General features: G+C 38.8%; 1 protein-coding gene across 1 annotated transcript; it reads left to right on the top strand.

The window, feature by feature from the left end:
• Positions 1-2,416: 2,416 nt before the first annotated feature.
• ZDHHC20 (zDHHC palmitoyltransferase 20) lies at positions 2,417-24,091 on the top strand. The gene is made up of 10 exons (XM_010174913.1): positions 2,417-2,505; positions 6,102-6,222; positions 7,595-7,664; positions 8,870-8,902; positions 9,744-9,864; positions 16,025-16,157; positions 18,376-18,502; positions 19,781-19,870; positions 21,001-21,116; positions 23,817-24,091. Exons 1-10 carry the CDS (start codon positions 2,446-2,448, stop codon positions 23,840-23,842), a joined length of 897 nt encoding a protein of 298 aa, XP_010173215.1. The 5' UTR covers positions 2,417-2,445; the 3' UTR covers positions 23,843-24,091.
• Positions 24,092-24,291: the final 200 nt, after the last annotated feature.

The raw sequence follows: 24,291 nt of genomic DNA, 5'->3' as shown, positions 1-24,291 counted from the left end.
ACAATGTTAAGGGCAAATCTTGGGAGAACGTAGCATATTTTAGGAAGATGCTAAGAGCATTTCTTCAGACATTGTTCTCCCGAGGGCATAAATTATGCTCTAATAAGCACCAGTGCCTTTTAAAGAGAAGTGACTTCAGTTGGTCACAGCATGGCACCAAGAATCCTGGATTCACTTAGCTTTGCCAGGACATCCTCATGACTGAGTCTGACTAAACTGGCATATATTGGGGTTTGAGGTTTTTGACGTATTTTCTGTCTAGCTTGTAATTACAAGAAAATGAGCTGAACAGGAATGAAGCTGGTTTATATTTGTACTGGAAACTGATGCAAGAAGCTTCAGGGAGTAATCTGCAGAGGAGCTACTGCTACGCAAAATGGTGGGAAGATGGACTGCCAAACTAAAGCTGTCAAAAATGATATCTTCCCTCCCTCATTTCCTGGGGACCACCTGTAAATTGGAGGAGGAATGACAGCACAGGAGTGGGAATAGAAGCAGGAATTAATTCAGCATGGGGCCAGTATGGACTGCCAGTTGCAGACTCTCTCCTCTAGACTGGGTGGTGCCCATCACTGGAACAGCTGTGAGCGCCTTGCTCTTCCTTGAGTTGCCCCAGTTTGGCTGCTGAGGACAGCCCCTTGGCTTTTAATGGTGGTGACAGATTGCAAGATCTCAGTTATTGCAAGAGTGCAAGACCACTTCAACAGCTGCTCCTTCCTAGTAAACACTGGTAATACTGGCGCAGATCTGTAGCCTTGCTGCAGCCAGCCTTGGTGCCTGTTACTCTAGATGGAGTTGGGGCATTTACAGCCTGTGACAAGACTTTGAGGTTCTGCTGTTTTAAGTATTGTGTGCACTAAAAATAATCCTTCAAAAGAATTTGAATTCTAGGGGTGATTTTCATTGACAGAATGGAGCTGTTTACTTTGTAAGTTAGTTTTGCTGTGCTCTGCCCTCCCCTGTATTTCATTTTCTCTTTCCTTCTATTCAGCTCTTCTCCCTCAAAGCTCTGATCTGTGCAACTGATTCCACTCCAATTTTGTGTCCATTGCTCCCCTTTTCCAAACCATTCATGCTTTAGTTGCTTAACTGCATTATGTTTGAATGTGTATAGTATGTTTTTAGTAAAAGACAATTTGTAATTGTGCAGTGCCTAGTACACTGATCCACGAGTTCTTTCCTATCAGGATGACAATTTTAGGATGACTTTAGAAAAAGGTTTTGCTCCTTGCATATTCAGTCAGCTCCCAATTTGCCAAATCTGTCTGTAAGGTTGGAGGAGTCAGAGGAAAAGGTAAAAAGCATAATTCTCTGAAGAAAGCTCAAATACAGTTTGGGTTTTTTAGTGCAACAAGCAATGGAAATCCTGAAAGGTTATAAATTAAAACCATGTCTTCTGTGCCTATGCACAAGCATTTTCTGAGCTGTTGGAAGTTTCCAAAGTTTTGAACCTATTTTGCCATCCAATGAAGTATGACATATGGCTTCTTAAAAGACTCTATATGTATGGGGAAAGTAGGTCAAGTTTCCTTCTTCCTGCAGCTGAAGATAATATAAGTGAAGATAATGTCAATATGTATGACTTTTTTCTAAGGCTTGCTGTTCTGGCATGACTGATCCGTTTGTTTCTTCTTGACAAGTGGTAAAAAAAAACTGTTAGAGGAAACAAGATTGGAAAAAGCTTCCTGGATCATAAGGTCTGGGTCTCTGATCTTTAAGGCAACCATATCACACAGACACATTGATAAATTGATTGAGCTCCCTACTAAAACCACCTACATTTTGTTGCCACTGTGACTGTAATAGCAGGACTCTTCCAGATTATATTCCTGTGATGATTTGAAAGAAGATACTCAGACAGTTTTCAACTTACACCTCTCGGAGTGCAGTCCTCTCCAAACCCCTGGTTTGGAGTTTTTACGGTCATTGATGACCAGTGCCTTCTACCATGGCACAATACCATGCTGTTTCTGTTAGAAGTAGAAGTGAAGTTGGATTCTACAGGTCAGTTTTCAAATACTTTACTATAATCTCCAATGGAATTGTAGCATCTTTATCCAAAAAGGTTAGTCACTTACATGCCACAGGTGAAGCTGTGTTCAGTCCTGTTTTGGTTTTTTTTAGTCGGTTGGTTGGTTTAGGTTTTTTACCTTCAAAGTCTGTTTTGGAATTGTACAAAAAAGATATAATTTCCTTGAGGAACAGCAACCATCACATTTGGTGAATTTTAATTTTTTTTTTGAGTACTTCTAGAGTGCTAAGTCTACTCAGAGAAGAGGGTTTAATATAACTTAATTTTATCAGGTGATTCATAGTGTAGTAGTTGAGCCCGCGTCAAAGATCAGGAGGGATTTTATTTCTTCTTCTTTTCAGCTATATTCACCAAACTCTTGTTTGTATTTTATTGCAGTTGTCTACCTTGTGGTTTTTCATCTGTCATTTGTCATGTTTGTATGGTCGTATTGGAAGACAATTTTCACATCTCCTGCATCCCCCTCTAATGAGGTAAATATAACGTTAGAAAAACGTCAATGCTTTTTTTATAAATAGCTGAACTGTTTTCAGTGATGAAACTTGTTTGCAGTGGTGCGTGATTCACCTTTCCCTTCTCATTATCTAAAATAGAACAGCATGACAGTGTATCATGAATGAAAATTATCAAATTACTCTTAAAATACTGGATACTTTGTGTAATGACAGTTCATTATACGAAATGTATGTTTAATTCATCGCAAGTCTGACAGTCATGTACAGTGCTTTGCTATGAATTGTCTTGCTTGAAGCCTGGAATTTTTAAAAGCTAAATCAAATACATTGACAACATTTTTATATTTCCATTGCAGGCAGTTTTTATTTTTCCTTGGATAGGAACAAGTAGTAATGCATTGTATACTCATAACCTGGAGGACTCACTTAAGAAGTCAAGAGTTAAGGTTTAGTGACAACTGAGAAGTAAATACATAAGGTAGCTTTACGTAATGGCAAAAGAATGCATGATGACTAAGAAGTTTTGTTTTGAAAAATAACAGTATTAACTGAAATAAGCCTGAGATGGATTACCTTATTTTCTGTTTTCTCTAAGGTGTGTGTATTAAAGGATTAAATACTGGCACCAAATTTAAAATACTTCCATTTTCTTCCTTGGTTTTATAAAGCTTTTAAATTGGCTAAACAGTTTGAGGTTTTGGTTGCTCTATGGGGGTTGAATTTTGACTCTATTTTTGGCAAGACTGACTTTCAGTGCTAATGTCATCCTTAACATTTTTTAAAAGAGTTAAAACCATGCTTCTAAGGAAAAGCAAACACTGCTCTGCAGTGCTTAATTATGGCTTAGAAATCTGTATCTTTAGAAAGCTACAGAATATAAAAGTGAAAAAAGCTGAAGACTGTTCTGTTCTTCAGAGTAGTACTGATTTGTTGAACCTAAAAATTCAAAGGGACTTGTCTTCGGGGTGGTTTGTTTCAGCTTTATCTGGGATAGTTCTGCAGGAAAATGATGAAGTTAAGCAGGTTAGCTAACTAACTGAAGTGTGATTGGAACCTTGTTATTCCAGGTTTTGTAAAGCTATATAAACTAGAGCTTTTCGTAAAGCTAATGCCTAGTAACTTCTACTGTCTGCTTGGATTCTTCAATAAAAGAAAGCTGCTTCTGACAGTAATTATCCTGTAGTTACAGTAATGTTGTATCAAGCTTTTTGTATTCAGTGAGTGAAAGGGATGGTTTGGGCACGTGGCATATAATGAATATTTCTTATATCAAGTGTGGGGGTAGATCACATTTAATACAATTTTCTTCTGCAGCTATCTTTAAAAAGAAAATATAAAAAACCCCACAACAACAAACAACAAAAAACACACACAAAAACCCCACAAATCCAACCAAATAACAACAAAAAAACACCACCACTTTTTCTGTCTCTGGGCAAGTCCCATGTGTTTATGTACTAGTGAGTAATTTATGCTGGTTTTACTTAAAAACAAAACCTGGCTTCAGAATCTCCCCATTGTATGAGAGTGTAAATGTATATATTTTTAGTCATTCAAATTAGCCATTCTTGCAAAACAAACGGCATCCTGTGATCTTACTATTGAACTAAAAAAAGATTCTGCAGCTGCTGTTGTCTTAGTGTAATCCCTGTACATTTGTCATAAGAAAGAACAATCAACGTTATACAAGATCCAGAAAGAGGAAGGAAACAAAGGGACTCTTTCTGTTTTCAATAAGAACTGCTGAAACCTCACTGGAAATTCTGTTAGCTATGTGGTAACAGACAACTTTTGATGTCTTTGATCATATCCTGCCATTGTCCAGAGAGGCTGTGGTCTCATGGCCTTATTAACTTCTGAAATTAGAACAGAAATACAGCTTTTTGGAAAACCAAAATCCTGTCCAGGATTTTTGAAGTAATATTATGATGCTACTTGAACAAATTTTAAAAGTTTTAAATCTTGTGATTTAGTTTCTTTCCTGTGCACTAATGGTTTGCCATAGAAATGTCATCTAGAAGTAGTATTTCATGTTTAGTGCCACCTCTGCTTGATTGCAGGTCATGGACACAGGTATTTGGTCACCTAGCAGACTCACAAGGGCAATAGGGAGGAAGGCATATTGCACCACTGCTTGCTGGCGTGATGCTTCATATCTGCCTTAAACTTTTGATGTGAGCATCTCCAGTTTTCGTATTTGAGTAAATACCTAGTTTAGAGACGGATATTAAAGAATGAGATTAAACTTTTGGTGATGACTGAAGTGTTAAACTTTAATTTCCCTCTTTGCATAGATTGATCCTAGTTTCTGATTATTTAAAAGGGGATTATGTTTCATGTTTCACCCTTGAATGGTGGATAGGCTTAATAGCTGGGGTGATGCTATATGTAACAGGAGACTTAACTAGAGTCTGTGAGGTGTGAGGGAACTTGTTTGCATTCTGGGTTAGAAAGTAACGCAGAGAAATTGCAGCAATGTCTTAGTGCTTCCTCCTTTCTCTAAATGGAATCTTCATTGTTGCTTGCCAACTGACTACAATCCAAAAGAGGAAAAAGTACAGGATGAGAGGAAAATCCATGTGAACTAATCATATATATGTTCTTGGTAGGAAAATATGGTCATATTAAACCACACTATGCCATTTTTTTTTCCAGTTGCACACACAGCATTTTCCACTCACTACCATGAATACTTTGTCTGTGTGTGCTCATAAAAAGGGCTCTTGTAGTCCGTGCTGGAAGCTCATAGTTTAAAAGCACTTTGGAACAGAAAAATACCAAAGGAAATAGTGAGTTCAGCCCCAACTCCACAGGGGCTTGTCAGCACACCGGGTTTTGTGGGGCTTAATGGTAAAGCTCATAATTTCGGTGGATGCCAAACTGTTTCACAAGCGAGTAAAAGCTCTCTAAGTTCTTCTGGTAAACCTTTACATTTCAGAGAGACTTCAACAGGAATGCTTCTCATGCTTTACTCAGAATTGTAACTCTCACTCAAACTGTACAGACTTTGTTGAAGTTGCTTTCAATACAGCTCATGGGTTTTGAGACCAATGCTGACTACTCCCAAGTAGAAGAAGTTCTAGTTAAACTCTTTCAACTTCTGTGCTGAAGCCATTAAGCCCCCGCACCTCTTTTTTCTTTCCCCCTTCTGGTTTGTACTCCTCTCTTAAGTCAGAGAGAGGAAGTGGGATATGAGAACCTTATTGCTCTGTAGCAGCAAAGGACGGTTGCACCTTCCTCTTGTTCACAGATCACTTAAATCTACGCTTATCAGGAATTAAGGGAAAGATTGTGCCTTCTTAAAACTTCCCTGAGTCTCTACTTTCCTTTGTGTTGAAGGGCAGATGCTGAATAATATCTCTGTTTCATAGATAATGAAACAGAGATAAAGATTATTTTCTTTAAAATATGCCCAGGATCATCGTGGAGTTTTAAGGATCTCTTGTAATTCCTATAGCATTCTTTTTTCTTTACATGAGGTTTTTGGGTCAGTGGGTGGGGATTGTTCAAAGACATAGGATTAAGATACGTAGGGTCTTTTCCTTGCCGCTTGACTAGAACACAAACTAATAATTAATCTCTTTCTTTCATTTCATTTTCTCCCCAACTCCTAGTTCTGCTTGTCAAAAGCTGATAAAGAACAATATGAAAAAGAAGAGAGACCAGAATCCCAGCAGGAGATTTTGAGAAGAGCTGCTAAAGACTTACCTATCTATACGACAACAGCATCGGGAGGTGAGATATAAAGATAATTCTGTGCTCCTGAAGCTGCTAGTTTAATTCGGTGATATTCATTTGATGTCACTGAATGAACAATCTGTTAAGCACATATTGCAAAGATCATGACCTTGTTTTGTTATTTGTTTGGAGCTGTTTGTTTGGGGTTTTTTTCTTCAAGAGAAACCGTCTTTTGTCTGGGGATCTCAACATGTAGCCAGTATTTGGAATAAAAAAACCCAAAACTCTCTTCTAGCAAGCAGATAGATGACAACATTTATCTCTAATTGCAGCTATAAAAAATAAACACGACAAAGAAATGTAGCTAATACAGCTAGATATAGAGAAAATTAAGCTTTTTACTCAATTTTATAATCATTTATAGCCCACTTTAAACTTCTTTTTCTCAGCTCTATCAGTTCAGCTGAATGAGAAACATCATACTTAAGGCTAGAAAAGAAAGAATAAATGTTGTTTCATTCCCATCTGTAACTCGGTACAAAGCTAGTTATGGGCTATTTCTGTATTTGCCTTTAATACATATAGGCATTTTTATTCCAACTTGTATATGAACGATCTGTGAAACTGCTCTTATACATATGTATATTCTTAAAATCTAGCTTTTGTATGTATATATATCAGCTTCTCTTTCTTAAAACTAGCAACCCTGTAGAGTTTTCCAAAAACATAAATTACTCAGAGTAACTGTTACCAAAGTTTACTGTGACTTTCCAAACAAAAGTCTAAGGACACCTGGCTTTTTTGAATACAAGCCTCCCTTTAAGGGAATCCCAGTCTTAAGTTCCTGGAGTGGTCTGGGAAGCTCTTGCCAGCTTTTAGCAGTTCTGCTTAGCTGTAGGTGTTGGCTTCCCTCCTCCTTTCTAACTGCCTGTGCTGGTGTCTTATTTCCATTGAGAAGAGCCTGAAGGCTTGTTTAAAAATATCCAGGAAAGATGAGGAAGTGCTAATTTGCTGAACAGTCTGCTAGATCACTATTTGCTGAAGAGGATAGGGAAAGCTAATGCAGAAAGTTGGCTTGCTGAAAGAATGTGGTTTCACAATGGGATGCCTACGTACCCTGTCCAGAGGTGAAAGAAAGCAAGCGACAGGGGCTCAGTGCCAGAGGATGAAGGATGGGAAGACTGGGGGGCCAAAGAGTAAATGGAAACGGACTCAATACAGTAGTAATAGATCAGAGTGTTTAAAATACTTTCATATGTTACATTTCTTAAAAAAACTCAAAAGTACATACCATATGAGAGTAGGTACGTGAAGGCCTGTGAGAAGGGGAGGGCAAGAAGCTCTTTTAAGATTCAGTTCATGTTAAGGGAAAAATCCTTTTTAAAATTAAATGAGTTCTAATGATTTAACCCTTGCCGCTTGAATGCAGCAATCAGATATTGTGATCGATGCCAGCTAATCAAACCTGACCGCTGCCACCACTGTTCTGCATGTGACATGTAAGTACTGACTCTGAAATGATGGATTTTCTCTCTCCTGTGATCATCACTTCAGTGTTTTCCTGTCATCAGTGTGTCAGCCCTTGCATAACAGCAGGTTTTACTATTTGTTCCTCTCTCAGACCCTCAATTACCTGGATTTCATGAAAGAGCAAAGTCCCTCCTGTTGGTGCAATATTATTATTGCAGCCCCATTGCCCAAAGTGTCAGAAGTTTTTAGGAAACGTGCTTGTAGCTTTGTGAAACAGCACTTATATTAAAAAAAAAAAAGGCAAATGAAAGCAGGGAAAGGCAGGGCTGAGATACCAGCAGCAAATGCTTATTATAGAACTCTTTTCTTGTATCTTGCTTCTGCAGCCTTGAAACAGATGTGTGCTACTAATAATGCTAAAAATCTTTATCTCAAAGATTGACAGTGCAATTACGTGCCTTAACCATTTCAAAGACATCATGCTAGTCACTAGCCTCATTCTGATGATTCAGAAAAGTCTGTAAGGGCACCGAAGACTGAGGCTACGAGTGAGACTTCAGTAAGCTGAGCTTGAGGAAATCTAGTTAACTGAAGAACCTAATACACTTTTTTTGGCTATTTATTTATTTATTTATTTGCAAATACAGTGAAAATCTGTATGTCTGAAATGTCCTTATACTAAAACTGGATGAAAATGGCATGTGGACTATTCAAATTACCCACTGTGCTGCTCTTTTCCTCAATTAGGTTTGTTTTTTTTTAAAAAAAAAAAAGCAAACAAGCAAGCAGCAAACAAAAAAGGTAGTAAAAATAGCCCTAAGGTAGACTTAGTTGAAGTGAATGCCAGGCTAACATACCTTATCCACACAACTCTGAAGGCTCCTTAGGATTTGTTTTCTCTCAGTGTGCACATAAAACTAGTGTGGCTTAATGAACATGGTGTTGCTCAGTAATGATCCCCATGTTAATTTAAGAGACTCTCTTCATAACTCTCCTGAATCTCACTTTGTCCTTCTGTGTGAAAGGATGGCTGCTACAAGACAGAGAATTGGCGTGATTTAGAAGGGCTTGAAAAAGACACAGTGGGGCAAAATACTTTAAAAAAAACAAAAACAAAACCAAACCCTAACCAACCAAGAAAAAAAAAAAAAAACAACCTGTAGAAGCTAAAAGTATGTGTCTTAGAAAGAAAACATATTCTTTGCTTTAACTTACTGGAAATTATCTCTTTCAGATGTGTACTAAAAATGGACCACCACTGCCCATGGTAAGTTTATAAAAACGAAAAAAAAGATCAATATAGTAATGATTAATTATATCCTACATGATGAATTACATACTGCTTCAAAAATGCAACTGGGAAGTAAAGCTTGACTTTCACAGAACTTCTTGAGGCTTTAATATGTGAAAATAAATCTTGTTCCTAATGTGTGTTGCAATGTAGAGTTACAGGCCCAGGAGCCCAAATCATGCAGTTTCTCCTTATACAGAGAAACCTTGGTGTTAACAAGAGCTATGAGAAATGGCATTTCTTTCTTTTGCTTAGTTTGATGGTGTTAGCAGGAAGGGAGATACACACTACACTGTGAAAATCAGTTCTGGATTCTAGATGGTACATAAGACCCACTCAGACAGTTCCTCATCTGCAGTTTGTATTCACTGGTAGTGAGTAAAAATTATCTGCTGTGGCTGTAAAAGTGCTGCAGTCAGTAGTTGACTTGAAGTTGGTTTTGTAACCAAAGTAACATCCACTGAAATTGATGGAGAGGCTTGTATTGTCTCCCACAATGACTGCAGTTAGTTCATAGTGGCTGAGACACTTTCTATACAGACTGTATGTACCATACTCTTTGCCAGCTCAGGTACTGTCCTGTAGAACTTTGTGGGAGGGCAAAATTTATGAGGGGCCCAGATCATTTGGCCTGAGGAAAGAGATTTCATTCAAAATGGTGGCTTAGAATGCTTCTGAAACACTGCTGCCAGACTGTTTTGGACATACCACTGACATCGTACACATGTTATGCTCTGCAAAAGCTCAGTGTATTGGTTTTATTTTATTTTATTTTTTGTATATCATAGTAACCTCTTTCTCTTTCCCCTCCTTCTAGGGTGAATAATTGTGTGGGATTTTCTAACTACAAATTCTTCCTCCTGTTTTTAATGTATTCCTTACTGTACTGTCTGTTTGTTGCCACTACAGTCTTGCAGTACTTCATAAAGTTTTGGACAGTAAGTTCTAAGGCTTTTTTTTTGGTTGTTGTTGTTCATTTGTTTAATCTTGCATGTGTTATTAGAGACTATATCAGCATGTTGCCACTCACCATTTACTCTGTCCATAGTTCATTACCATTAACAGCATCAGTTGTAGTGACTGAAGCAGGAGAATCTTCTGAATATTAATGAATTAAATATATTACACTGCCCAGGATGAGTAATTGGGGAAAGAAGTTCCGATGAGGACACTGCAGTTTCTTCTGCTCCATCAAAATTGAGTGGCACAGCTTAGGTTTTTTTGAGACTATTAGATGTAGATACATAGATGCAGAAAGAACTCACCATATCTTGGGAACTGACTGAGCTCTATTTTGGAGTCCCTGCATAGGCATGTCTGATCTTCATACTGGTGGCTTTTACTGATCTCATATGGGTAGAATGCTAAGATACATACAGTGTTAATGATATACATCTTCCTCGCAACTTTCATCAGCTGTCAAATGATCAAAACAAATACTTGCATCCTACTAGATTTAATAACATTTATGTGAAGGGCAAGCATCCTTGTACATCAGTGTTATATTCCACCTATCAGTTTTGTTCCAGTCACATTCCAGGCTGATCAGAGTGTCTTCTGGTGTTGTTCCCTTTCATCTCCAAAACCTTGAACTGTGCCTTCCTGTCATGTCGACAGAAGAGCTAGTGTCAGAATTCTCTTAATCAGTTTCCATTAACTGACATGGGAAAAATCAGTGTAAGTGGCAGGCTCTCCATCACATCTTTATAAGTAAATAACAGCACGTATTTCTTAGACAGCAGTTGCTGTCAGAGCAGTTGGGAAAAGCAGTCATTATCTGTAGCTGTAGAAATAATCTTTATTGGAGCAAAAAGATGCTGCCATGTCAGGGTAAGAGAAGCTTGATCATGTATACAGCACAGCTGTACTTTGAGGCAGTTCGCATTAGACAGGTAAGATAAATGGTGCAAAAAGTACCCACGTTTGTGTTCATCTAAGCCTGTGGGGCTGATCTGCCAAAGTACTGTTTCTCTTAGTCCATCAGTTCTGTATAGTGACCTGTCACTGGAGAGCAAGGAACTCTGTGGGAATTGAGCTGTCAGTATGGTGTGAGATGAAAGCCATAAATGTATTTATCAGTCATAGCTGTGGCTTGACAGATATTTCAAATTAAACGGTTTGATTCTGCTGTTCAGTCTTGCTTGACTGTGAATAGTTAAATTTTTAATTTGTGAATGTGCCACTCCCAGACATCTGCCTGGCTGCTTTCCAGTGCTTTGTATGCAATTTCTAATGAAACTGTAGATGTGCGTTTACATATTTACCAGTCAGTGCTTGAGCAAAGAAAATTAATGTTGTCACCTCACTTCGTAAGTGTTAGTGCAACAAAAGTCCACAGGACATCTGACCACAGTGAACATTTAATACCAACATTTGCAGCAAGCCTCTTCCAAAGCCTGTTGAACACAATGTTGAAGTGGACTCTTGAACAGAGGAAGTGAAATTAAGAGGGAATTTTTTTTTTTTTTTATTTAGTTGATTAAAATTGCTTCCTGCAAGAATGGGCTAGTTCTGAAATGTAACAGTAGCCAATGTAGTTACGCGCTTGCACTTTCTGCTTTCATTTCCGGTTACTTCCAAGACAGAATCTGGTGATGCCATGATCTTGTCATTAGAGTAGATCTCTGACTCACTTTGCTCATATTCAGTCACTCGTTCCACAAAGCTAATACTCCTCTGATCTTGTAATAGCCTAGTTAAAGTAGACTTCCAGAAAGAGGTGGCAGCACCATAATCATGTAGGCTTGCAAAATTTAGTGTCTCTAGTATGTAAGCTTTTAGGCAAGTGCTGCTGACTGCAGAATAGACTCCTGGCAGCTTCTCTCCACATCTGTAGCCAGATCAGAGCAGAGTACTGCTGATATGTGCTGTCAGTAGATTGCTTCAGTATATTGCTAATGCTCAGCTTTGTCTGCTATAGCATCAGACAGATTCCTCTTTTGGCATTTTCTGTTGAGGTTCTTTAGATGATGTTTTTTCCCCCCAAAGTCTGACTCTCAGAAATATTATAGTACACCTTCAGAAGGTACTGTTTCTTTTTTGCTTCCTCATAGATATTTTTCAGAGAAAACTGCTCTGTATATCCAGTGCTGGGATGGAAGATGAACTGCTTCTTGAGGAGTGTAACTCTGGTCCCATCAGAACCTGTAGTAATGCGATTGTGAAGGTGTATGTGCTAACTACACAAATTTAGCAATCCATTGGTTTGCACTGTTGATAATACTTGCATAGAGACACAACACACATATGCAGATACTTGCAAACATTGTGAGATATGGACACCTACCTACCTCTTCTGTTGAAGAAAGTCTTTGTGTTTCCCACTTGCACATGCAAGACACAGTATGTTTCATGGTCTGTACAGAAGAGCAGAAGAAAGATCTTGACACTGTTCGTAGGGTGCTGGAACAACCACACTGGCTGTAGTTGCTTACCACAGGCTCACACACTGATGCAGAAGTTAAAATCTGTTTTGTAGATCAAGGGAACGTGAATTACTCCTTTTTTTTTTATACTCATAACTACTTTTCCTATACTCATTAAATTTTTATTTCTACCTAGGAAGTTGTTAAAGATGAATAGATAAAACCTCAGTTTAACCAAATGTATTTGACACCAACACCAATACTGGCTGAACGCCCAGTCCTTGATGCCGTGTTTACATAGTGCATGGTGGTACTCTCATTCCTTTTTGCTGCACTCCCTCCCCCTTGTAACCTGTATGTTCTCCTGCTGTTTTCAGTGTCTTTTATTATCTTCCAAATTATTTTGTCAATCCTGAGTATAGCTAATTCGAGGATGTGATTTCCAGGTAGATGGCACACACTTTTGCAAAACTTCAGTTGTATTAACAAGACAAAAACAACCAAACAAAAAAAAGAGCAATTCCAGATCCTTAGTTAGGACTTACTCTGCTTGCATATACTCATAAGGCTGTATACCAGATCATCTGAGTTTTTTCTAGATTTAAGCTAAACCTAGCTACTGAAAGATGGGTAACAAGTCAAGCTCTGACAGCACTTTTTTGTTGTGGGGTTTTTGAGGGGTTTTTGTGACCTGATATATGCTCAGATGACTCTGTGCTTGTGAAGGAGTTTGTAGAGGACCCTAGAATAGTGACTGGCTTTGGTCTATTACATGTGCAAAGTAGTCCAAACTTTATTGTGAAAATTGCTTCCCTTTGTAAGCTCTGCAGCTCTCTCACCTGCAAGCCTCTGCTTCTGTGCTGCTACTAAGCATAATGATTTTAAATAGCTAATGTCAGAAGTTTCACTCTCTTTGCACATGCTGTGACATGTGGTCTGCTGCTGGAACACAACTGTGAATAAGCTTGTTATACTCACTCAAAGCCTGCATGCTTCTCTCCAGGAAGGAATTGGCCTTTTTTAAAAAGATGCTTCAGTTCTGCAGCTGTCATTCAAGAACTTAAAACCAGTGCCTGAAACTGGGTAGTTAGAAGAGGTAGATGTTCCCTGGAGATCAAGCAAATTAATAGTGCATAATTCAAAAAATCCTTCTCCAGATTATAGAGCTTCTATTTTAGGAAGATAAATCTGAAATAAACACTTATTTTCTGACCCACAGAAAACACAAAGACTAAGTTGCTACTGCTCTTTGAGCTTCAAAATCAACTGGCCTGAGAATTCTTTGTAGAGAACTATTTTGTTTAAATATGTAATTCCAGAAGAGTAATAGAAATAGAGGTTACAAAAATTAATTAGGAAACTGAGGAGCACTGCAGTGTGTTCTGAGGTAGGTAAAGTCATCATAGCTTTAACATGAAGCTTAGGAATAAGCAACAATTAGAGTATGTATTTTGCTAGCCTTGATTTCAAGGGATCACAAAACACAGCATATCCCTACAGCAGGGGGAAGAGGGACTGTTGCACAAACTGTCTAAGCAAAACTGTGTCAGGAAAAAAAAGGCAGTAAATAAGGGTACTGAACCTGGACAGCAGTCCAGAGAGCTGAACTCTGCTGTCATTTGCTTACTCTAGTCTGATCTGATGGTAGCCAGCATTTTTGAAAATGCTGTATATATCTGCCCAACTCCAAGGTAAAAGCTTGGGCTCTCCATAGACTTTCTGCAGAGATTAATGTAACTTAAAAGCTGTACATCTTGCCTACAACAGATTTGTTAAGTGCTACCATCTTGGCTAAGACAACTAATACCACTACTTATGTATAAAGTTTGTAATTTAAAAGCTAATTTAAATTAAGCTTTCCTGTTTCTTCCTTAATTTTCTTAAGTACTGGTTCAATTTCAGATGTTACACTAAAGATACATCTCACAAACAAATCTCAATATTGAAGGATATTGGGAGGAAGAAAAACTGTACTGATGAGTTATGGGTTCTTTTTTAAACAAAGAAAGTTGTGCCAAGAATGGCAATTTTTTTTTTATGGTTTTGACTGAAACTACATCTAATGGTAATAGATATGTTGTGAAGTCAGAAAGATTTTGTAATTTAGAAACCATTGCTATATACCTCTGAAGTATTCTGAGCTTTTCAGACCTTTATGAATGGTTTCATCATACAGAATATTCACATAAACCTTACTTGTGATGGAAACAACTAGCAAAGAATGTACCTGGTGTAGTGATGTGGTTCAAGCTGAGGAACAATTAAAAATAGCCACAAAAGCCACAATCTAAATAGCAGTACTTATATGCTTCAGTAGAAAATATCATGCCTTGAAAGTTAGTAGTTTGCTATTACATACTCTCTCCTTCATTCTCTTGGAGAATGGGGGCTAAGGCTGCCGATGGGCGTTGGAACTCGGCACGTCCGAGAGCACGTGTGCACACCAACCATTTATTTCTTAACAAAGCCTGTGCTGTTTTCAAACTCTTCGTCTTAACATAATACTAGTGTTTAATAAATTGTCTTTGTTTGCGCAAAGCTTTGCCGCAGGAAACCTGCAGAGAATTGTCCACAGGTAAAATCCAATATTGCTGTAATTATTTAAATACTGTTCTTACTATAATTTTTCTAATCCAGTCATTCGTAGTAGCTATTTACACCATCGCAGGAGGAAAGAGACTTGTAATCTGTTGCCTGTGAATATAGGCAGTGTACAGGGATATAGATATACCTGTGTGCACTTGATCTTAGTTGAAATGTGATTTAGTCTTAAAAAAAAAAATCCCCTTTAGATAAGTGGGTATATTGAGTGAGCTAATGGAAAAAGCAATGGCAATAATGCTAACTAAACAGCTGAATAAAAATAGCCTCTCTGCTTTCATAGTGCTGTTAAAGGTCAACTACTTAAAAGTACTGTGATTTTGAGGATATAGAACTAGAATAGTGTTGTTACAAATCCCATTGGCCTCTTGAAAATGCAGCCCTCAAAAATAGTTGTGATTGGGGGTGGAATCGACTATCTGATATGGGTGGGAGGTTATTTTTTTATATGGTGGTTGTACTGAAATTGTTGTTTTTCATGTAGATCTTCTGGTAAATCACTTCTGCCTGGTCAGACATGGCAGACATGGCAAATTTGTTTTGCTAGGTATTGTCTAAATTTTAGAAATCATCAAAAATCGAAGATCTGTCCCAGGTCTTGTCAAGGAGTTGTTCAGTCTTGGAAACAGTATGATAGCTATTTCCCTTTTAAGTTCCTTATACTGGTTCAGAAGTAGGTTCGGCATTATTTCCTTGCCAGGAAAGGGTTTGGAAATTTTTTTTGTATTTTCTTGCCTTCAAAGAAGGTGATTTTGGACATGTTTTCCCTGTGTTTCTTTGAGTGTGGCTGCACAGTTAATATTTTTTAGTATAGGAAATTTTTTTCCTTTCCTTCTACTGTGCATTTAAAAAACTAACCTTCGATTATAAAAAGTGCTATGAAACAGATGAACATATGCACTCATGCTACTAAACTCAGATGGAAGGTACCCATCAGCTTTAAATGCTGTTAACACACCAGTTTAACATGACATGGAAGAAAAGCCGAGCTTGTGCTTTTTTTTTTTTCTTTGTGAAAAGTCCGGTGAAAGACCCATAGCAGAATGAGTGTGGCAGAAAATGTTTAGTGATAATACTGCATTAGATGCTAAAAAGTGCTAACCTATTAATCTCTTTCTCTCTTTCTCCTCAGAATGAATTGCCAGATACCCATGCAAAATTCCACGTACTATTCCTTTTCTTTGTGGCAGCCATGTTCTTCATCAGCATACTGTCACTCTTCAGCTACCACTGCTGGCTAGTTGGCAAAAACAGATCAACCATAGGTCAGTTAATTGGAATACGGAACTGTTCCTTGTCCAGAAAACCAACAAGTTGATGAAAATGAGGCCTACAGGATATGCCATCACATATAAATGGAATTTTAAAATATAGTGCAATAAGCATATTTGGTGAAAGTAATTAAAGGTGAAACATACAGGAAAATTAAGCATGTGTCAGGGTCTTCTGCTGAAGCCAAGCACACAGATTCATGATGAATGTTAATTTCTTTTGTTTGTATTTTTGAGATGTCTGAAGCACTGTGCATTTTTGTCGTGGTATCATACAGTGTTAAGTATGTAACACAATTTCTACTTGCCATTGATTGTATTGTTATAGAACTTTGAGTAGCTGGGCGGCCCCTACCAACGTGAAAGCTCTACTGTGTATGAACACACTACATTTGGAACCAGATCCAAAAGAGTATTCTTAAATCTTGTGAAAGAAAATGGACCTCACTATTACAAAGTGGCTTGTAAAAGCAATGCAGTAAAAATGGTAACACTGATGCGCATTTTCTAAATAATAAGATATTCCCATAATTTCTGTGCCTAAATGTTTTAAATGGCATTGACCAGCATAAGTAAGTTATGTGCATTAGTTAAAATATGTGAAGTTCTTGATAAAGCATTTTTGAAAGTGTTTTTTGTGGGGTTGAAGGGATAGGGACTGGTAGGTATTTCCACAACTGATTGAGTCAAGATCTTATACCTTTCAATGGAAGTTAAATTTCTATTCTCAAACTTAAGTGGGTTGGTTTAAAGTAAAATCATTTTCAGGTTTCTAGAATTTTTTGATGGAGGAAAAGGAATTTTTTTGATTGCATGACAGGAGGATTGCTTGGGTCCTTTTTATTTTGACATCGCTATGGCTAAGGAATATTCACAGTCCTTTTTTTAGCTTTGAAGAAAATTTTAACATATTCCTTGCCCAAAAATCAGTGGTCATAATTGGCAACACAGTCAGTACTTCATTTACTTTCTGGATCATGACTGTAAAGAGACAAGCTGTTGGTATGTGGAGAGCAATGAGTCCTCTCAGTTCTTAGCCAAGGGTGTAACCTGACTGACTAGAAAAATGATGGTGGTTTGATATAAATCGTGGTGTGTCTGTGTTTCCAGTGTAATAGATCTTACCTTTCCCTGATACCACGGGAGGTTCTTCATTCAACTTCAGAACTTGACAGAAGTGGAAAAAACTATCCTGTATGAATTTAGGTCCAGTAATGCTTATGGTAAATTGCTTCTAGAAGAGGTCTTCTGCTCAAAGAAAGCTTCACAAGCCAAAGAGACAGCTAGCCATCAGTGTGGCCAGCAGGTCAAGGGAGGTGATTCTGCCCCTCTACTCTGCTCTCGTGTGACCCCACCTGCAGTACTGCGTCCGGTTCTAGGGCCCCCAACATAAGAAGGACCTGGACCTGCTGGAGCAAGTCCAGAGGAGGCCACAAGGATGATCCGAGGGCTGGAGCACCTCTCCTATGAGGACAGGCTGAGAGAGTTGGGGCTGTTCAGCCTGGAAAAGAGAAGGCTCCAGGGAGATCTTATAGAGGCCTTCCAGTACCTGAAGGGGCTACAAGAAAGCTGGGGAGAGACTTTCTACAAGGGCACAGAGTGATAGAACAAGGGGTAATGGCCATAAACTAGAAGAGGGCAGGTTCAGATGAGATATTAGGAAGAAATTCTTCACTGCGAGGGTGGTCAGACACTGGAACAGGTTGCCCAGAGAAGCTGTGGATGCCCCCTCCCTGGAAGTGTTTAATGCCAGGCTGGATGAGGCTTTGAGCAACCTGGTCTAGTGGAAGGTGTCCCTGCTGATGGCAGGGGGGTTGGAACTAGATGATCTTTAAGGTCCTTTCTAACCCAAACCATTCTATGATTCTACGATTTTACGAATAAGGGACGTGATATCTTTGGCATGTTGATGGTACTTAGCTTTGTCTCAGACCTTGTGTTAAATGTACAGAGAGAAAGATGACTGTTCTGCTTAAATGAACTTTCATACCTTTAATTTCAGTTTTTGTCATTAGGGATGTCATAAGGGGTATGTTATTTTTTTTTTATGCTCTCTGATTATTTGAGGTGACTTTTTTTTTTCCCCATAATACACACCAAGATTGTCTCAGCTTTCCTGAAACTGTTTTCTCAGTAGAGAAGTTTGAGTCTGTTTATTCGCTTTCCATGACTCCTTATCGCTCTAGAGATTTTGCATGTTTTTCTTTTACAGAAACATTCCGTGCACCCACATTTCGAAATGGCCCTGATAAAAATGGCTTTTCTCTTGGATGCAGCAAAAATCTAAGGGAGGTTTTCGGAGATGAAAAGAAGTATTGGCTACTCCCTATATTTACCAGGTATTCAGTCTGAATGGGAATGAATTGGGGAATAAATTGATTCTATGACTTTCACTTTGCTTCCTCTTCTCCTAAAAAACAAAGCACAACTGAAAAGCCAACTTGTAAATCCTGCACAATCAATTTTAGGGAAAATGTGCAGGAGAAAACTGAGCAAACTCTGCACAGGGTTTTCATTCAAAGATAAGGGTCTCATGGCCAAGAGCCTTCTAAATATGGAAGTTTGTAAAGCTTTGAGAAGTATGTTTCAAAAATTGTGCACCTTTTGGTTGGAGTACTAGTGTCTGATTATAGAGCAGAAATCAATCAGTAACTCAGAGGAGAGCCAAATGGTTGAACTTCAGCTGCATTGAAACAACATCAGTTTAAAAACACCCCCTCTTACCCCTGAAAAAGCCTGACAGCTTTCCTGTTGCTGTCGATGACAGTCTCAGTATTGGAAGCTGCCTGAGAAAGTGCATGTAAATAAGCAGCAGTAAAAAAAAAATCTGATACGATGCAAAATACTGGTTGTAAAACTTGAGCTGAGCCAGTGTTAGGGAGTTGCAGACAAGCGTCAGAGAAGCTTGATGAAGCAGGACTGACCTGCTTCCCACTCCCACCACTCCAGAAAGCAGAACAAAGTAGATGCCATGTTTCAGCACTGCTTTTGGGAGTCATGTATGAGTTTAAAATGTTGGTGAACTCATTTGTGAAGCTGAGGTCTGGTAGCAAACAGCAGAGGTAATAAGAAGATCCTAATTTGCCTCAGCTGTTTGCTCAACTACCACGACTTTTCATGTGATTAAACACCAGAAGCTATATTGTAGATGAGTCTGTCTGTTTTGCTACCTCATTTTATCCTGATTAAACTTGCTTTAAAAGAAGGCTTAGCTAACCTCAAAATGATGGGTGGAGGGGAAAGCATGGCCACTAGAATATTATTTATGCCACAGCTTCAGGGGTTATAAATACCAGGTAGTCTGACTACCTGTGCACAGGGGTTTGTGGAAACACAAGGGCTATGGTCTGCAGAAACACAGTGGTGTTTCTGAAATCCACAGACTAGTGCTGTGCTGTGCAATCCCTACTGAGTGATAGGGTGGTAGTCATTTGAGTTCCAAGATTTAATTATCTGATCATCCAGCTTAGTGGTAGAACTGCCTTGCTCAATTCTGGAGTTCAACGCTGCACTCAGTAATTGATTTGAGCCTGTAGCGTTTGCCTTTTGCATGTGTACGTGTTCATTTAATTTAAGTCAACTACAAACAGTGATGTGAATCTTTGTTTCTGGTTTAGTTTGGGTGACGGGTGTAATTTTCCAACTCGTTTGGTGATTATGGATCCAGAGCAACTTACTGTCTCAAGCCAAAATGAACCTGCCAAAAGGTAACTATAGCATTTAAGATTCTGATTTTGTACTTCTCTGTATTTCATCTGGAGAAAAAATTGCTTCAAAATTATTTTTTATACTTCTTGCCGTCTTCAGAGGGAGTTTGTAAGTCTTCAGGGAAGGACAGAAGGGACTAGGACTAAATAATGGTGCTGCTTGATGCAGAATGTCTGTTTCTTGGTTTTGACCTAGGGACAGGATATGGCTTTAAGGAATCAGTAATACAAAAAGTAAGAGAGCTGACTGGCTCTTAATAACAATTTAAAAGTCCTAGGGAAGACTGAATAATGGCCCATGGAAAAAAAGTTTAAGATATTTTTGGGATGAGAGAAAGGCAAGGTATTATTTGTATTTCACCTCCTCCAGCATGCTTAATAAGGGATGATGAAACACAGTTTGCAAGAGGTAGATCACTGTGGCTATTGCTGGTTTTAAGCACTGGATGGTTTTTTTTTTAGCTCATTACTTTTTATCCCTCCATTTTTCAGTGTATTCTCAGGAAGCCTTCTCTAGATTCAGAGACACAGAATGTGAAACCTAGGGAGGTGTTTACATTTGCCATTTTAGAAGTCTCCTGTATAGTTTGGTGAATTTGTAGCTGAAGGTTGTTGTCAACAGTCACCCGAGTTATCAGGCATTAGGTGGGTTCAAAGGCAAGACTGAGAAGAAGCTGCTTCCAGTGCAACATTGCCTGTGGAATTTACACAAGAGCAGGACCCTTTTGCAAACAGCAGCGTATCCTTTTGCATCAAGATGTTCAGCAGAAGGCCCTAGCATTTACTGGTGGGATAAGATGGCATCATGTTGTTCTTACAGACAATACTAGTTAGGTTTTCTTTTTAACTGTGTGGCAGTAGCATTGTTGTCAGTCTGCCATTTCTTGGCTTTCACGCTCTACTTTTCTTTCCATGAGAACTGTGAGTGGCCTGTGTCAGGTGAGGGTTTAGACTGATGACTGGAACAAGCCTATATGAGAACTAGGGTTGGGGGCAAGGGGACATTTTTAGTTAGCAGTGGAGGGTTTTTTTGCTTGCTTTGCTCTTAAGTAACTTCCCTGCTGTAGAAATGTCTGAAGTAAGCAGCTACTGCTATTAGAGAATTCCTGTTGACTCTGCTTACTTTTCAGCTCTGGAGCCAATCAGTCCTTTCCTCCTCGACCACTAAGTGAATCACAAAATCGATTGCTAGCCAGTGACAGTCAGTGGGTGGAAAGTGGCCCTGAAGAGGAAAATGTTAAATCAGGTACCCTGCACCATAACACTTCTGATGATTCTGTGGTTTTGTTTGTGGTGGGTTTTTCCATTTATTTATTTTTTTAGTTCTAAAAAGTCTTTAGGAATTGGTTGGAGCCAAGTAAAAGAAAATTTGTTCTGTAGAATCAAGTCAGCACGTTTATAAGTTAAGGCTAACTTGTGTGACAGGCTCTGATCCAAACTGAGTTATTACACTAAGGTGTAATAGAGGAGAATAGAAAAATAAGGAGAATAGATAATTCTCGCTTTCTCACTTTCTGTTCTGAGATTTTGGATCTTTTTACATTTGATTAGGGGGAGGAAAATATTTTTCTAAAATAGGCACAACACAATAAATGTGCTTTCTGGTTTGAAGTCCTTGCTATTTGTTGTACAGATCTGAGAAAACACATAATCAAGATTCTCTCACATTTTAGGTGCAAAAAAGCATATTATAGTTTCATTGGAAAGCTGATCTCAGCTTATTACTAACCAACCATCTCAATGAGAAACAGGTAAGACCAACATAACTGATTGCTGTTTCTGTGTATGTGTGAGTAAACTAAAATAGACATCTTCAAGTCAAAAGTCACTAGTCATGGAATGCAGAGGAGTCCTCTGATGTTGGATGAGTAATAGAAGAGTCTAAATAAAACTCGGAGTGGCTGTCCAGAAGACAAGAATGGGAGTAATGCTGTAGAGCAGGAAACATGGGCTGGCTAGATCTGAGATGAGTCAGACTAATGCTGTAATTTAGAATGAAGCAGGTAGTGCTGGATTTGTTACCTGACCAGGGAAAAGAATCTCATCTGCTAAATAGGCAATTTCAAGTGAAGTCCTGTCTTGAGGAAGCGGTGTTCTTTAAGGAACAGCTCCTTAACTGTCTTTTTCTCAATCACATATTGGTGGGCCGTGTTCTGCTCTTATACTTTACGAATCTGCGTGTGCACGGGGGAGGAAGGAAGGTAAATAGGTAAATACAGGTGTCTGCGTACAGCCTGCTTCATCACACTTGGAACTGACAGCCGGCTTTTGTGTAAGAGCTCGGCACGCACTCTGCATTTAGGAAATACAGTGAAGCTGCTGCATATATGAAAACATCCCTTTGTGTATTTTCAGTGACCCAGTTAGACTTCTCTTATGTTTACTTCATACTCTGGTAAGCTTATAAGCTCCCATTAAATTTTTCTCACTGGAAGAGAAACAAATCTTACTTGGACCACTAGCAGCTGTAGACGCTGAGGGCTGAGTCATTCACCCCCTATGCCTTTTTTGTCTCCCCTCCCCTCCCTCCCCCCCCACCAAAAAAAAGGGAGAGAGACCTTGCAAGGAATTCCCATTTTCCTTGGGAAGAAGACACAATATTTGAGTTTTGTGAGCTTGGTAATTTTAGGAACACTTAATTTTTTTTTTTTTCCTTGTTTTTTTTTAAAAAACCCCAAGCCTTCTGATCTAGAATCATTGTTTTAGAGGAGCTTGATTGGTTTTCAGGAAAAAAAATCTGTCCAAAAGGTCTTTGTGAGGGATGGTGTGATGCTTGGACTGATGTTGGTCAGACTCTGCTCAGTGTGAACTCGTACAAGACCAAAATTAGACTAGTTAGCGGTACTCCTGAAAAACCTACTCAACCATGAGAACCCACCAATGATGAGTTTTCCTTTTGCAACTTTTCTTAAGACTTTATATATATATGCAAATTAATGTCCCAAGCAAGGGACACCTTTCAGCCTCTAGCTATATAAAAACTAACCTGATCTAAACAGGTTACTAAGGGTTTTCTAGTTTTCAGAGAAAGGAATACACCTTCTGAGAGCAGTTCATCCCAGCAGTCTTTGATAGGATATCAGAGAAAGGTCTTAATCTTTCTTTCCACTGACCTAGAGAGGGAGCATTAAGTGACTGGCTTAGGCTGGATAATTAACTGGTAATAGTTTGGGATTAATTTCCTATCTTCCCTCTCTTCTTAAAGTGAGGCCAAATTTAATAAAGGAAGATTGTGTACTTTGTGTCGCACTTGCTCAAACTGCTGTAGTTTTAAAAGTTGTATGAATAAATAGTGTATAGTTGCACCCAGTGCAAAAGCATTTTGGTGTGTGTTAACTCAGTAGCACAGTGTTTCAGCCGCTCTGAGTCCAGCTGGATTTGATCACAGTTTCTGTAGGCCAGGGTGGTTAAGTCCACTGCAGTTGTAAGCAACTACAAAACTGTAGCTGTGAGATCCAACATCAGTTCCATGTCCCTTTCTATACCCTGTAACAGAGTGATAGTTGTATTTTTCAATTTTATGCCTATGACACGCAGCAGAAATAACTGAAGTTATGGCTGGGGAGTAAAATTCCCAGATTATTCTAGAGAAAAGGGCATGATTTGCAAATGAAGGCCAGTCCCCCAGCCTCACCTAGGCAAATACCATTTCTGTAGCTGTATCTATCAATTTAATTGAAAATAAATGAGCAATTCTTGCCAATCAAGACTTTAGCCACAGGTTGGTGATGATGGACTGACATTTTTAGTGCAGATAATCTTCTAAAACATAAGAGGTTTAAAACAAAACCAAAACAAAACAGAAAACCACACCTCCCAGAAGGCTAATTACGAGTTGAAGTTACCTTAACTGCTGTCCTGAATCAGCTTTCTTGTAATGCGCTAGGATCTGTTTTTTCAAAGCTAATGGTATAATTCCACTAATTACCTTTTTTTATTTCACTAGGTTTCTGCAACACATTTTGTGCTTGAATATTACTTAATTTTGTTTGGAAGAAGTTGATCAGTAAAAAATGGAACATGAACATTTTAGGAAGAGACAAGAAATTCAAGTTTCTGCACAGTACGATGGATTCTTGTAAGCTCTATTGCAGAGCAGGGAAGTTAAGACAGATGCCTTAAGATTCTTAATGTGCATTTATGCAACACTGAATTATATACTGCTACCAAAGGGCCAAATCCTGAAGTGCCCTGCTCGGATGCACAAGGTCCAGAGTGGGAACTATGCATTTCTGTTATGCTGCAGTGGTGGGGGTAGATTGCAGGGACTCCTACCTCCGCACAGGCAACTTCACGCCTTAGGCACTGCAGAAGTCACTTCCATAGCAGGTCTCCAGGGTACAGAAAGAAACAAAAAAGCAAAGGGGGGTGTATGGGTGGGAATCAACATAGAGCATGGCTGGTGAGTCTGAGGCGCAACT

This window comes from Antrostomus carolinensis, unplaced genomic scaffold (assembly GCF_000700745.2).
Source record: "Antrostomus carolinensis isolate BGI_N321 unplaced genomic scaffold, ASM70074v2 scaffold15479, whole genome shotgun sequence".
Lineage (NCBI taxonomy): Eukaryota > Metazoa > Chordata > Aves > Caprimulgiformes > Caprimulgidae > Antrostomus > Antrostomus carolinensis.
This window is presented reverse-complemented; position numbering and strand designations above follow the sequence as displayed.

Excerpts from the sequence above, each read along its gene's own strand:
- ZDHHC20 (XM_010174913.1), top strand. The coding sequence starts at position 2,446 with ATGTTTGTATGGTCGTATTGGAAGACAATTTTCACATCTCCTGCATCC. Across the intron at positions 7,665-8,869 it reads CACTGTTCTGCATGTGACAT|ATGTGTACTAAAAATGGACC; the intron begins GTAAGTACTGAC and ends TATCTCTTTCAG. Across the intron at positions 18,503-19,780 it reads CTACTCCCTATATTTACCAG|TTTGGGTGACGGGTGTAATT; the intron begins GTATTCAGTCTG and ends TTTCTGGTTTAG.